Source organism: Metschnikowia bicuspidata (assembly GCF_001664035.1).
Source record: "Metschnikowia bicuspidata var. bicuspidata NRRL YB-4993 chromosome Unknown METBIscaffold_2, whole genome shotgun sequence".
Lineage (NCBI taxonomy): Eukaryota > Fungi > Ascomycota > Pichiomycetes > Serinales > Metschnikowiaceae > Metschnikowia > Metschnikowia bicuspidata.
Window position 1 is genome coordinate 880,639 of NW_017387732.1, and position 13,559 is coordinate 894,197.

General features: G+C 48.6%; 4 protein-coding genes across 4 annotated transcripts; 2 read left to right on the forward strand and 2 right to left on the reverse strand.

Moving 5' to 3' along the window:
• Positions 1-504: 504 nt before the first annotated feature.
• METBIDRAFT_10960 (uncharacterized protein) lies at positions 505-1,098 on the forward strand (the record flags this gene model as incomplete). The annotated part of the gene is made up of 1 exon (XM_018853887.1): positions 505-1,098. The coding sequence occupies one exon, from the start codon at positions 505-507 to the stop codon at positions 1,096-1,098; it is 594 nt and encodes a 197-aa protein (XP_018712561.1).
• Positions 1,099-8,599: 7,501 nt separating this feature from the next.
• Positions 8,600-9,454, forward strand: SUI3 (translation initiation factor eIF2 subunit beta; the record flags this gene model as incomplete). Its single annotated transcript, XM_018857232.1, has 1 exon — positions 8,600-9,454. The coding sequence occupies one exon, from the start codon at positions 8,600-8,602 to the stop codon at positions 9,452-9,454; it is 855 nt and encodes a 284-aa protein (XP_018712562.1).
• A 271-nt stretch (positions 9,455-9,725) lies between these two features.
• On the reverse strand, positions 9,726-10,292 carry METBIDRAFT_39433 (uncharacterized protein; the record flags this gene model as incomplete). Its single annotated transcript, XM_018857140.1, has 1 exon — positions 9,726-10,292. The coding sequence occupies one exon, from the start codon at positions 10,290-10,292 to the stop codon at positions 9,726-9,728; it is 567 nt and encodes a 188-aa protein (XP_018712563.1).
• Positions 10,293-11,508: 1,216 nt separating this feature from the next.
• On the reverse strand, positions 11,509-12,624 carry METBIDRAFT_10963 (putative serine/threonine protein kinase; the record flags this gene model as incomplete). Its single annotated transcript, XM_018853888.1, has 1 exon — positions 11,509-12,624. The coding sequence occupies one exon, from the start codon at positions 12,622-12,624 to the stop codon at positions 11,509-11,511; it is 1,116 nt and encodes a 371-aa protein (XP_018712564.1).
• Between the last annotated feature and the right edge of the window lie 935 nt (positions 12,625-13,559).

A 13,559-nucleotide genomic window follows, 5' to 3' on the forward strand; every position in this document is an offset into this window, starting at 1 on the left:
GCTACTGAGCTGGTTGAAGGTTATTATTGAACTAGTTGAAACTACTGAACTAGTTGAATTTACTGAACTAGTTGAATCTACTGAACTAGTTGAAGGTTATTATTGAACTAGTCGAATCTACTAAACTAGTGAAGCTACTGAGCTGGTTGAAGGTTATTATTGAGCTATTTGAAACAAAGACTACTGAACTAGCGAAAAGACTGAACTAGTTCCACTACCATACTAGTTCCACTACCATCCTAGTCTCACTACTATACTAGCTCCGCTACCATCCTAGTTGAAGCTTCTCCTAAACCAATTGGACGCTACTGCTGAACTCGCGAATCTACTGAACAAAGACTCCTAGCTGAAGGCGTCCCTTATCCACTTGAAGCTTCTCGCCGAATCTAGTCATCGAGCCAGTCGTTGAAGCCCATCGCCGGACTCGTCATCATCATTCACGAAACAGTCACCGCTACCCCCGGACTCGCCACCGAATCTCCGCCCGTTGATCCCCGCTCCACCATGGCCACCTCGCTCTCCCAGGAAGAACAGGACGCCATCATCTACGACGCCAGAGAGGGCGATCTCGACTACCTCCGCGAGGTCTTCTCGCAGATCATCCCCGGCTCGTTTCTTCCGTCCATCCGCGACGAAATCACCTTGAGCACGCCCGTGCACATGGCCGCGGCCAACGGGCACCTTGCCGTCGTGCAATACTTGCTCTCGTTGGTCCCCCACGCCCAGGCCGTGGACTTGGCCAACGCCAAGAACGACACCGGCAACACGCCGCTCCACTGGGCCGCGTACAACGGCCACTTGGACATCGTCAAGTTGCTCGTGCAAAAGTACGCCGCAGACGTCTACGCGAAGAACCTGGCCAGCCACGACGCGCTCTTCGAGGCAGAGAGGAACGGCCAGACCGCAGTGGAAAACTGGATCTTGCGCGAGTTCGCCCCGGAGGAGACCATTCAGGTCGACGACCTGGGCCCAGATACCAAAATCACCTACACCCCGGGCCTCGAGTCGCACGACATCGACAGGCAGGCTGCGGCCGCGCTCGAAGCTGCCCAGAAGGTCGCCGACGTCGAGAAGCTGACCAAGAACTTGCTGCTTTAGGCCTATCCGATGCTTGCCCTGGGACGCCTGTGTAGACAGCGTGACTGCCCGCAATACTCTGCCTGCTCGTGACGAGACAAAACACATATATACATGCCCACGTGCGCCTGCCGTAGCCAGCACGCGGCCTTTACAGTGTCTGGGGCTGGTGCTGTGCCGAGCTTGTATGGGGCCTGTCAAGTCGATGGCGGTGCTGGGCCTGGAAGACGTGCGTGTTTGGTTTCTGTATATTGCATTGTGTTTGATAGATGGTCTTGTATTGGCGCTCTGTTTGATTGACATACTATTTATTGACGCTCTATTTCATCGATGCTCTGGTTCTCGAATCTGTTTTTCAAATGCTCTGTTTTCTAATGCTCTGTTTTCTAATGCTCTGTTTTCTAATGCTCTGTTTTCTAATGCTCTGTTTTCTAATGCTCTGTTTTCTAATGCTCTGTTTTATTGACACTCTAACTTATTGACAATCTCTTTTATTGGCACTGTGTTCTATTGTTCCTCGGCTGTATTGACGCTCTGCTTTATTGACGCTCTATTCTATTCGTATTCTGATTATTGATCTTCTGTTTATTGATCTTCTGTTTGTTGACGCTCTATTTTGCTGACACTCTATTTTGTTGACACTCTGCTTATTGACACTCTGTTCATTGACACTCTGTTCATTGACACTCTGTTTTATTGTCCCTCTTTTTTTTATTGACACTCTGTGTGTATAGACTGCTGTATTTGTACTCTTTCAAATTGAAAGTCTCTTCATTGATATTCTGCTTCATTGTTCGTGTTTATTGACTGCCTCTTTCAGCCGGTCTTCTATTGTCTGATCCATTGACTGTCTACATTAACTTGCTTTTCTTTTCTGGAAGTATGTATGTCACCTTTCCACATTTCTTGACTCTTTGTATGTCTTGACATTTAATATTCATGGGCTGCCTGACTGTTGACCTTTTTGCATATATCCCCTGTTTACATTGACATCTCCAAGTACTAAGATTTGATTTTTACATTAAATGTTTATCGACGCCGAACTGACGCCGGATTGTATGGCTGGTATCAGTCTGTCAAATTGGTTCATCATGATTGCCTGCCTAAATTTGCAAACTGCTTGGATTTAGCATGGGAGTAATTCGAGTGAATGATCTGGAACAGAATCCGCACTGCTCAGATGACTTTGGGCTTTCATTAAGACTTGAAAGTTTGTTTCCCTTACGCTGGAATTCTTATATTGTAGAGAGAATACCGCGTGTGCCTTTCTACCTTCACCTTTCGGCGTAATGACATTTTCCATGCACTATATTTCCGTCTGTGGAGGTCGTGTAGTTTGCGGTGTAGAACTGAAATTTTTGGGCCTTACATAAATGAGTGAATTTACTTTTTGATAGAATAATTTCCTGTCTTACTGAAATTGTGGAAATTTTCTGGCCGTGTAAAATTTCCTATGACATCGGATTCTGCACGTATCATGTATTGAAAAGGTGCTCGTTATTGAGCTATGATTTCAGCAACGAAAAATCACAATTCATGCTGGAAACCCACAGAATGTTTATACTAGTAAACATTTCGAGTATATAGGTCAAAAACCCCAATGGATTTACGGGGTCTGACCAAGAAAGGAGTGCCCTATAGTGAAGGAATAGTTACAAAGATTCTACAGTGGCTTTTCTCAAAAGTGAAAAAGCCTCGAGGTTTCCTGCTGTTGATATTTCTGAGATACGAGCAACACTCATGTGATCGCTATCGCAGTTTTATTCTTGTTGCATTAACTGCGAAACGCACGTTAAGCTGTGACAAAGATATAGGCGTCCCGCTGTACTACTCAAGAGCAAAGGAAAAGAAACTTTCGCCTGAGATAATATCAAACTTGCACTCCACGACCATCTCTACATAACAATAAATACATCAGCTATTCGCAACAGGAATGTCAAGATTGTTGTTCTTTCTATTTTAAAAGGTGCTTACACGTCAGATGACAAGTGTATACATACTATATTGTGAAAAACAATTCTGGCATTTGAACAGACTAATACCAGCTTAAAACTATACCAAATAGATATTTAATATGAATGATCATCTTGAGGGGCTTTAGGAACGCCTGCGATGACTTTGTATCAGGTTATACCACTTCTCCATAAAACACAAGCTTGACTTCCTGTTGTCCCGCACATCTTGTATTCTGGCGAATCAGATCGTCTTCGCAGACCACAAATGAGTCTCCGGCCTTGGAAAACAAGTGATCATAATTACCTATACGAGCCACAGAAAGTTCATTGTCTGCCACTTCAGACATGAAAAGCTTCCCCGAGGAATCGATCCTCATGAAGAGATTATTTGCTGATATAGTCTCATCTACTTGGAATTCAGAAGCTGTGGTGTACAGTTGAATTGTTTCTCCAGAACATCCAATGAACGCAATTTTTAATGAGTCATCCATATAATCCAATCGGAAAAGCGAAGAGAGAGAAGGTGACAAGAACATTCATTTCGGGAGACTATACTTTGATATCCAAAAAGCAACTTAAGGCGACACTTGTTTTAATTTATAGTTGACGCATATCTGCAGATATTTAAATTTAGTCCGAGATTGACTGCATTGTGTCTTCTGAGCAGTTCTTTTGCTTCAGTTAATTTTAGAAGTCTTCCTGAAACCCTATCAAATTACATTGTTGACTTACTTACCGTCAATTTTTTTCTGGAGGCCAAGGTCGTCTCGAATTAGTGAGCAAATTTTGCTCAATCTAGCTCGTCGAGAAAATTGGTGGCGCATAGCCAGCCTTATAAATACATTTTTTTAGATAAAAGTGTTGGTCATCGGACAAACGTGACATTCATACTAAAAAGTGATGATTGAAAAGATTAGCAAGCTTTATCAAAACTAAAAATTTAATACAATATACAAAAGTAATAGCTAAACTTATTCAAAATGTTTTTGACGTCGCAATCCAATTCATATACGAGAATTTATTTTGTGGTTTCATCGGTATTGAAGATTTTACCTCCATACCTTAGACGTCTTGAAATAATCGTTCAAGTCAATGGTATTCTAAAAACAAATAATCAAAATGTCATAACTATTATCTATATTTGACACAGGGATTTCATGTTTTATCGTCTAAATAGCAGGTATCAATATATGACTACAGTTGCTTGATGTACTCGTGGGTCGCTTCAAGGTATCAAAGTCGTTCGACAATGCTACTAGTCAGCTCAGGTCCCCGATTTTTTCAGACCTTAAAAATTTTTAATAAAATTATCTTTTGAGAATTAGTCTTTGAAAAATGACGATATAATTCTCGTCTATTCTGCCAGTTTGCATGAGAATGTAAAATAACACCCACCAAATTGAGAAGATTGAGGCGAGGCAATAGGTCATGCAAAATATTTAGCATTTCCTGTTTTTTTTTTTCATTTTTTTCTTATGTAATTAGGTCGAAATAAAAGCAAAGAAGTCATCCGGTGGGTTAGGAAGTTTTAGAATGTTTGCAGGAAAATTCTATTCAGCGATTATTACATTAAAACTGTACCAAGTAGTACAATGAAACAACTGTGTTAATCCAAGACTTTCGGCAGTTTACACTTGACTTTGGCTTCTAAAGTATTCTTAGTTTGTCTGCTGCGCATATTATAACTTTGAGTCATGACTCAAGCGAAAGGTGTTGATAATCCCAACAAGTTCTTGAAACAAGAGAGACCGGTGTACATAATTGCATCAAATTACATGTTCAATAGAATGAATTATAACATGTTTTCTGCCGTGCCCACTGTGTTGCCACAATGAGCAAGAGTGGCCATAATTTAACAATCAATCGGCTGGATTTTTAAAAGATTGAAGAGAGAAAATGATTTGTAATAATATCAAAAAAGCTACACATTCTATCAGACTAAAACCCTCAGTGTTGGGCAAAGTGTGGTATAAACCTTTCTAGAACGTGTTGTTTGAAGAAAAGGAAAACAAAATTCAGGTATTGCCCCGCTGCCTCACACAAAAATACCTTAAAAAACCGGTTTTGATACAGGCTCGTACTTCGAACACTCTTTCCTGATACTTCCAGTGTTCCCATGCCCCAATCTCTTTGAGCAGCTGAAATTGAGGCAGAAATCAGTTCATGAGTCTTTATCCCAGGAAGTAAGATTCTCGCGAAGCACATCACTGGTTTTTTATGCCCCAGTACAGTTAAATAAGTTAGTCCTGAAAATTCAGTGATGTCCAATTATCTTTTACAGGCAAATTAACTGATGATGACGATTATAGAGTGATCTTATGAGAGTGCCAACTGGCGGGGATGCTTTTCATGGTTTTTGCGTCACATAGATACTTGACTAGCTTTGGAGAGGTCACTCCTGGCTACGGTGAGATGAAGATAGGTCTTGAAGGATGAGGGCGGCGCCCAAATTTGCACCCAATGGTTGAAACCATTCAGTGGATCTGTGAGGGAGTATTTTCAAGTTGACTTGCTTGCTAAAAATAAAAGCGGCTCCAGTTTTTGTTTGATCTTTAGTTCGACGCCAGACTCTCAGCTGTGTGTCTTGATGAATTCAGGTTCTCCCAGCTGTCGAATTATATCCCTTGGCTGTGAAAGACTTTTTGCAAGCGGATGGGTAGCCGCTAAGGCCTGAAATTTCAAGACCAATAACACCGCATGATTTTGAACAGACAGGCTATAATAGTCTTCCAAAAAATCTTCGATTTGTTCTTGGTTTTACCATTAATCTGAGCATGACCTCGTTCACGAGGTCAGTACTTTAAAAGTCTGGAGGTTCGGACCAAGAAAAGTCAGCTGAATCCTGAATTATGCGCTTTTAATGAGCAGGATCGTCAAACCTTTCAGGATGTCGCAGAGCTATGGAGTGTGAAATTTGCATAAATGTTAAAGCAAACAGCTCATCTGTGTGAAAGAAGATGTACGTATAGAAACGTGACACGTAGCTGCATCGCGGGAAATCAGATCTGTGAGCACGATTTGAAGTTGGCCTGGAAGAAACTACAATGACCAGACAACTACGAATCTCAGCAATCGCTTTGGCATTTGAATTGACTTTCGCATTCAGAAGCTTTTGCCTCAATAGAGTATTTCGGTTTTTCTGGCTGTTTCAATAAGTTACGGAAAATCTTTGAGGTATTTGGAATCGGGTGATTTTGACATATTGCACCATGAATGAGATCCATAGCTTTTTGGCTAAGGAATACAAATAAATTGGGGAGAGCCCAAAGCATGATTTCAAATCGTGCAAATAAAAATATCTGACCGAAACCCTAGATGCTGCGTTGAATTCATAGTGTTTATGGAGGGCGTCTACCTTGAAGCACCCTGTCTTGTATCCGTGAGTGAGATCAGTGATGTTGGGCTTTTGTTTATAAGGTCCTTACGAGAAGATGGTTCTCCCTAAAAGAGGAGCAGACACTCGCGTGTAGTAAAGACACTTGATCTTTGAGCTGCTGTATGATCAGCAAGTCACACCATTTGGAAGTAATTACGAATATGAATGATTACATTCCGCGGCTCCAGAAAGTGAAGAAATACCAAATACGAGGAGCTAGTATTGAACAGGAACCGTAGTTTGGGATGCACAGTATCCGAAGGTTGCCGCAGTCTTCAGGTATAAACATTTCAATATCTCCTGAGTTCAAAATCGATTTTTTAGAAAGCTAACAACGCGTGACGTGTTCTCAGCTCTGAAAGAAGCGCTTTTTCTGAGAGTTTAGAAGCAATATAGCTGAGACACGTTTCCAGGTCACTTCCCTACCACATAAGTAAAGCACACTCCTTTTATCAATAGGCAGCTTTTTCACAAGAATTTGTGAGGTGCTAGCTGAGGTCCACACTGGTTTCATCTATCATGATTGGGTGCGGTCGGCCAAGATAACCGAGGCACAGGTTCAACACAAGGCTTGGAACACGTAGCCTATGGAACCACTTCATGCTCCAGAGAGAAATAGGAAATTTTACCTCAACGTGAAAATAGTCCTAAGGGCTGGTCATAAGTATTGGGGAAGAGTCATCAGTTGCACAGGAACAGGCATAATTAGGATGAGCCTTATCACAGAAAATGTCGCAGGCGGAGCCGTACGGGTTTATATATTTCTCAGTATATGGCCGCTTAAATGCGATTATCATGGATATAGAGAAGTATGTGGGATTTTGGGACTTTTCGAAAAACAGACGTGCCTGGGTTTTACTGCTTATATGGCAAAATATATGATTTGGATCCGTGGGTGCAAATGTTCTGGGACACGGGCGGAGCCGACTGCCGATTATATGATGAGTCCCATGGGACGTGTGTATCAAAGCCAAGCCAGAAGCATGCATTGTTTTCGTCTTCCTTCACCCGAGAGTGACAAAGATCAGCTCTAGTGTCCCTTGTTCTAACTTAAGCAGTGAGCACCCATAGAGATAGTGGGCACCGTAATGAGCATCATAGGGAGCACTAATAACTGCATGAATTTCCCATAATCAACACATAATTAATACTGGAATATGGGTGATACACAAATAGTTCCAATGAGAGAAACAAATCTTAATTTCTCAGAGCCACACGGCAATCATCCCAAATTAAGACATAGTGAGTACCCGTAAAGGCGTGCCATAGTGAGAGCCCATAATGATCACCCATGAGTGAGATACATAATCGTCCATAATCAACATACGTAGTATTTGACCCAATGGCAACATAGTTGATGCATAGAAAAAATATCTAAGTTGAGTGATATAGTAGTCACGTGGACCTAAGACACATCACATACACATATTCAGCACATAGTGATGACCTACAGAAGCTATAGTGACCACCACAGTTTTCACCGGTATATAAAAGACGTCATCATCTGTATTTAAACTACGTAGCAATCACTCCAAGTAAGACAGAATAAAGACATATAATTAAGCATTATAATCACAAGCAAAATATCATAAATAGTAAGTGCCCGTATTCAACACAGTAATTGTCCCTGATCAACCATCGGAATCACCCATCGCCGGCACGCATAGTGAGCACCACACTATAATCACCCACAATCAACACACATAGTAATCACCAAAAAGACAAACATATTTATACACATAAATAGTGCCTATAGTGAAAGCCCATAGTGATCATCCAGAACTAGTATCCACAGTATACCCATAATAATTACCCATCGCCAGCACGCACGGTGGGCACCATAGAATCACCCATAATTAACACACATATTAATTACCCATAGCATTCGCCCCTAAGCACCATACACAAATCTCCCAGCTTTACGCTCAGCCATCCAAGCAAAAAAGACTACAAGCATAAACCAAGGCACAGACCCGGGCACACCCGGGCAGCCCCCCGAGCTCCAAATTTCCGACCATGTCCAGAGATAGTCCACACCCAGTCTCAGGCCCCAGTGCGGGGCGTGCGCCGCCCAAAGCCTCGGAGCAAAAAAAAAAGTGCGTAGCCGATCTTTAGCCTGAAAAAAAAGTAGAAGAAAGCCGTCTTTCAGCTCCGCCAAACACACACAGAACACCCCGGAAACACCCCCGAAATGAGTGACTTGGGATTTGACCCCAGCTTGAAAAAGAAAAAGAAGTCGAAGAAGACCGACGACGACGCCGCCGCGGCCGCGTCCTCCACGCCCGCACCCGCCGACATGGACGACATGTTTGCCGGCTTGAAAAAGAAGAAAAAGGCCAAGAAATCTGCCGACGGCGTCGACGAGTCTGCTGCCGACGGCTCCGCGCTATCCGTGGACGAAATTAGCGAGTCGCTAGGCGACTTGGGGTTGAAGAAAAAGAAAAAGAAGTCCGCCAAACTGGCCACTGCTTCGGAATTCGACCATGCTTTGGAGGAGGCCGGGCTCGACGAAACCGCGGGCACCGTGTCTGTGGAGACCGAGGAGACGCTGGCGCAGGCCAAGTTGGGCCTCCCATACGGGGACCTCTTGCTGCGTTTCTTCACGATTTTGAAGCAGAACAACCCGGAGTTGGCCGGCGACAGGAGCGGGCCCAAGTTCAAGATCCCGCCACCAGTGTGCCAGAGAGAGGGCTCCAAGAAGACGCTTTTCGCCAACGTGCAGGACATCGCCACTGTGTTGCAGCGGAACCCGGAGCACTTGATCCAGTTTTTGTTTGCCGAGTTGGGTACCTCCGGGTCCATTGACGGAGAGAAGCGCTTGGTGTTGAAGGGTAAGTTCCAGCCCAAGCAGATGGAGTCTGTGTTGAGAAGATACATCATCGAGTACGTCACGTGCAAGACCTGCAAGTCCATGAACACCGAGTTGAAGAGGGAGTCCGCCAACAGATTGCATTTCTTGAGCTGTAAGGCGTGCTGCTCCACCAGATCCGTGTCCAGCATCAAGACGGGTTTCCAGGCCCAAATCGGAAGGAGAAAGCGCGTGTAAGCGCGTCCCGCGTGCGCTTCTCGCGGAGCTTCTCTGGTATCATAAGCACCTTGCGGCTCTGCGTCGTCTCGCCATGGTCTGGCCTAATCCCTGTGCCACTCCAGGCCTGGGCTCTGTATTCATTGGGCCGGCGCCGCCGCCTCTAGACGCGGCGCTGGCTGCGAGGACGCTCGCAGTTCTTCGAAGTTTATGTGTGTATAGTAATTACAATCTGAAAAAGGAATACTCAACAACCACGGGCGTGCTTGATTGCGTGCTACACAGTCCAATTCTACTTGAGCGTCTCCACGAGCTTCTTCAAGGGCACGCCCCAGACGCTGACGCCACTGTTGACCATCATGTAGTTCAAGACCCGCGTCTTGAGTGTCCCGCTGGGCTCCTTGGCCACTATGCCATCGACGACTTGAGAGATGAACTGCTTGTGCGGCAAGGCAAGCGACGGGAACACGTCCACGAGTCGCTTGGTGAAGAATTCTTTCTCCCTGAGCGGAATCTCGGCAGACTCCACCAAGCCTCGTAGCTTGGTTTCGCATGCCGAGAAGTCCGTCGTGGGCTCTTTTGTTTCTTCCGGCTGCGCATCAAGGGCTGCCGCTTTTGGGGCCGTGGTTGCTGGTGGGGGTAGAGTGGAAGGGATGGGAGGCATCATCAGGCTCCGTGTGCTGCTGGCCACCGAGCTCTCGCTGGAGTTCTGCAGGCCGCCAACAGCAGACAAGCGATACATGCGTTTCCTTGCCTTCAGCGTGGCCGAAGCAGACGGGGCCCCGCTATTGGATGCGGGAACCGGGATAGGGCAGTCGTTCCAGCCCTCCATGAGCTCTCCCCTCTGGAATTTGGTCATATTTTAGCAGACGGCCTGCGACGGGGTGTCTTGATGGAGCGCTAGAGGGGCGGTCGAAAACACGTTTCTGGCAAAAGACGATTCCCCAGCACTTGGATGACACCATTCGATGTCGCCATAATATTGGTCTAGTGCTGCGGACGTCCCAGCGTGTGTGCAGGCCGGGGGCATTGGATTGGTGCACAAGATACCAAATCAGGCTGAGCGCACTGGGGCGGTGTGTAGATCGGGGATACCCCCAATTGCTCTCTCCGTACCATTTCTGGTGGCAGCCTGTAGTGAGTGAAGGCATTTTCCGACGCGACCGGGATGTAGACGTTTGGGTGCCGGGAGACCGGAGCCAATGCCAGTAAGTATGCGGGTTTGAAGGCAGACATTCTGGGTGTGAATGACGCAGGCACCGTAGCAGTAGAAACCTGATCGAGGCGAACTCTGAGGGCATCTGAGATCAGCCGGTCGACTCCATGAGCCCCGACGGGCCAGAGCTCTGAGAAGGAGATGTTGGAAAGCCAAGGGTTCGTATGCAGTGGGAATGTGTGCTGGCGCGAAGGCGTTGAGTACGGCAGCAGTCTGATTCATGTTTCAAGGCTGGGCAGCTTTTTCTCGCGCATAGGCAGGGCGTGGAATCGCAGCTGAAGAGTGAAGAAACACGGCTTGTGAGGAAGAGATGCGTTGGGACTGACGCGGGCGTTGTGCTTACAGACAGCACGGGCCACGCAGCCGACGCGGAAATGTAGCCCTGTTGATCTAGCCGTGGTGGATATTGGGGGAGTGGGCAAGAAGGCTTGTACCGAATGAGCTCTGGCCATTGAGTCTCGGGGACAGGGATGCCATTTGATAACACCGGCTGTGCACTCGCAACATTGACGTGCCGACAGCACGCCGAGGAAGGCCCACCGGGCGCAGCCCCAGGCAATGCGGGGCGCCAAAGACTTTCTCAGCGAGCCGTGTCAGCGAGTCAGCGAGCCTGTTGCGAGAAGACTCAGCGAGAAGACTCAGCAAGCTATCTCAGCAGGCTGTTTCAGCAAGCTATGTCAGCAAGCGATGTCAGCAAGAAGACTCAGCAAGCTATGTCAGCAAACTATGTCAGCAAGCTATCTCAGTAAGCTATCTCAGCAAGCTATCTCAGCAGGCCATTCCAGCAAACTATCTCAGCAAGCTATGTCAGCAAGCGATGTCAGCAAGCGATGTCAGCAAGCTATCTCAGCAGGCTATCTCAGCAAGCCCCGCCCGGCCCGTCCCCAGCCACCGTCTCCGCAGCCGAGGCGGCCGCACTCTCCGGGAGCAGCAAGCAGCGCTCGAGAAGCACGTCCACGGACGGGCGGCGGGCCGGGTCCACGACCAAGCACAGGCGGATCACGGCCAAGAGCTGCGGCAGGAGGCCGCGCGTGTCGCGCGGGATCTCGTAGCGGCCCTGCGACACGGCCAAGCGCAAGCTGGCGCCCTGGTCGCGCTCCATGCGCTCGAACGGCAGGAGCCCGAAGCAGCACGCGTACAACACGCAGCCGAGCGACCACACGTCCGAGGCCTCGCTGATGCACGCGTCCAGCGCCACGTCCAAGAGCTCCGGCGCCCGGTACGCGAGCGTGCAGTGCTCCTGGGCGTAGTCCGCGAGCGCAAGCGCCTGTTGGCGCAGCGCCACGTGCACGCGGGCCGGGCGGCACGAGCCCAAGTCCGCCAACACGGGCCGCCCGTCCGCCGCGAGCATCACGTTGGCGGGCTTGAGGTCGCGGTGTGCGTACGGGCACTCTTCGGCCAACTCGGCCAACTCCGTGGCGGCCGTGGCGGCGGCAACGCCTAGCATGGGCGATGCCTCCGTGCCCGGCGCCGGCTCGGGCACGGCGCCCGCGGGCCGCCGGTAGCGGTGCATGCGCTGCACGCCGCGCAAGATGCCCACGAACACGCGGGCCACGTCCGGCGGCGCCATGGCCGAGCCGCCGAGCACGTGCGCGGCCAACACGTCCTGCAACGAGCGCTCGTAGTAGGGGAGCAACACGTGGAAGGCGGAGGCGCCGCCGGGCTCGGCCACCACGGCCTCGGCAACGGGGCGGATGATGTGGGGCGAGCCCACCGCGGCAAAGCGGAGGTAGTTCTGGACCTCGAGCGCCGCGGCCTGGAACGTGGCGTCGTCGCGCCCGTACGGGCAGCGGAGCGTCTTCAACGCGTAGCGCTGCGCCGGGTCGTCGCGCGGCGCCACGAGGTAGACGTACGAAAAGCCGCCCTCGCCGAGGAGCCGGAGCACGGAGTAGGTGTGGCCGTTGAGTGCCACGGCGGGCGGGCCGAACACGGGCGCGCAGGGCACGCAGCGCGCGGCGGCGAGAAGGAGGTCCATGGCGGCGGCGGCGGCGGGGGGTCTGGGTGTGTGTGGGGGATGTTGTGGGCGTGGAGGAAGAAGGTGGAGGAAGAAGGTGGAGGAGGGAGGTGGTGCGAGGAGGAGGGGTGGGCGGGCAGTTGAGCGTTGGCGGTGCGCGCATAGGGCCTAGCAGGGCCTAGCAGGGCCTAGCAGGGCCTAGCAGGGCCTAGCAGGGCCCGGGGCAGGGCCTGGGGGGAGGGCTTGTCACGTGGTATCGCCATGTCGTCATCCCTCACGTGGCAAGGGAAAAACCTTCCGTCCAGGGAGAGTTTTTTCCTCTCTTTTTTTCTTCTCTTTTTTTTCCTCTCTTTTTATCCGTAAGGGTTTTTAGAGAATAGTAGTATTCCAAGGACCCGAAGTACCGTACATACTTGAATTGAGAAATCTGATACTGAAAGGGCTGGGGCAGGGAAACGCGCGCGGACGGGGCCAGGGCGGGCGCGCGGCGCTGGAGGCCCGGTGGGGCTGGGGCCGCGAGGTTTCTGGGGCGGCGCCATTAGAAGGGACGGGGGACTGGGGGACCGGGACTGTTTGGAACTGTTTGGGATTTTTGATTGTTTGGGATTTTTGATTGTTTGGGATTTTTGATTGTTTGGGATTTTTGATTGTTTGCAATGTTTGGATTGTTTGGAACACTTGGAGGTGCCGCGGAATCGGTTGGAGTGCTCTGGACTTCTTTGTAGTTGCTTGAAGTGCTTGTATGCTCTGACGTGGATTGTGTGGTTTAGATACTATGACGTGGTTAAGTGCTTAGTAGTGTCTTTTAGTTTAGATCATGGTCTGATGTGTTTGAATCACTTGTATGGTTTTGTAGTGCTTTGTAGTGGTTTGAACTGGGTTTAGATACTGCGAAACTATTTGCAGTGCGTTGAAGTGGGTTGAAGTACTTTGAAATGATTTGATATACTGCTGAA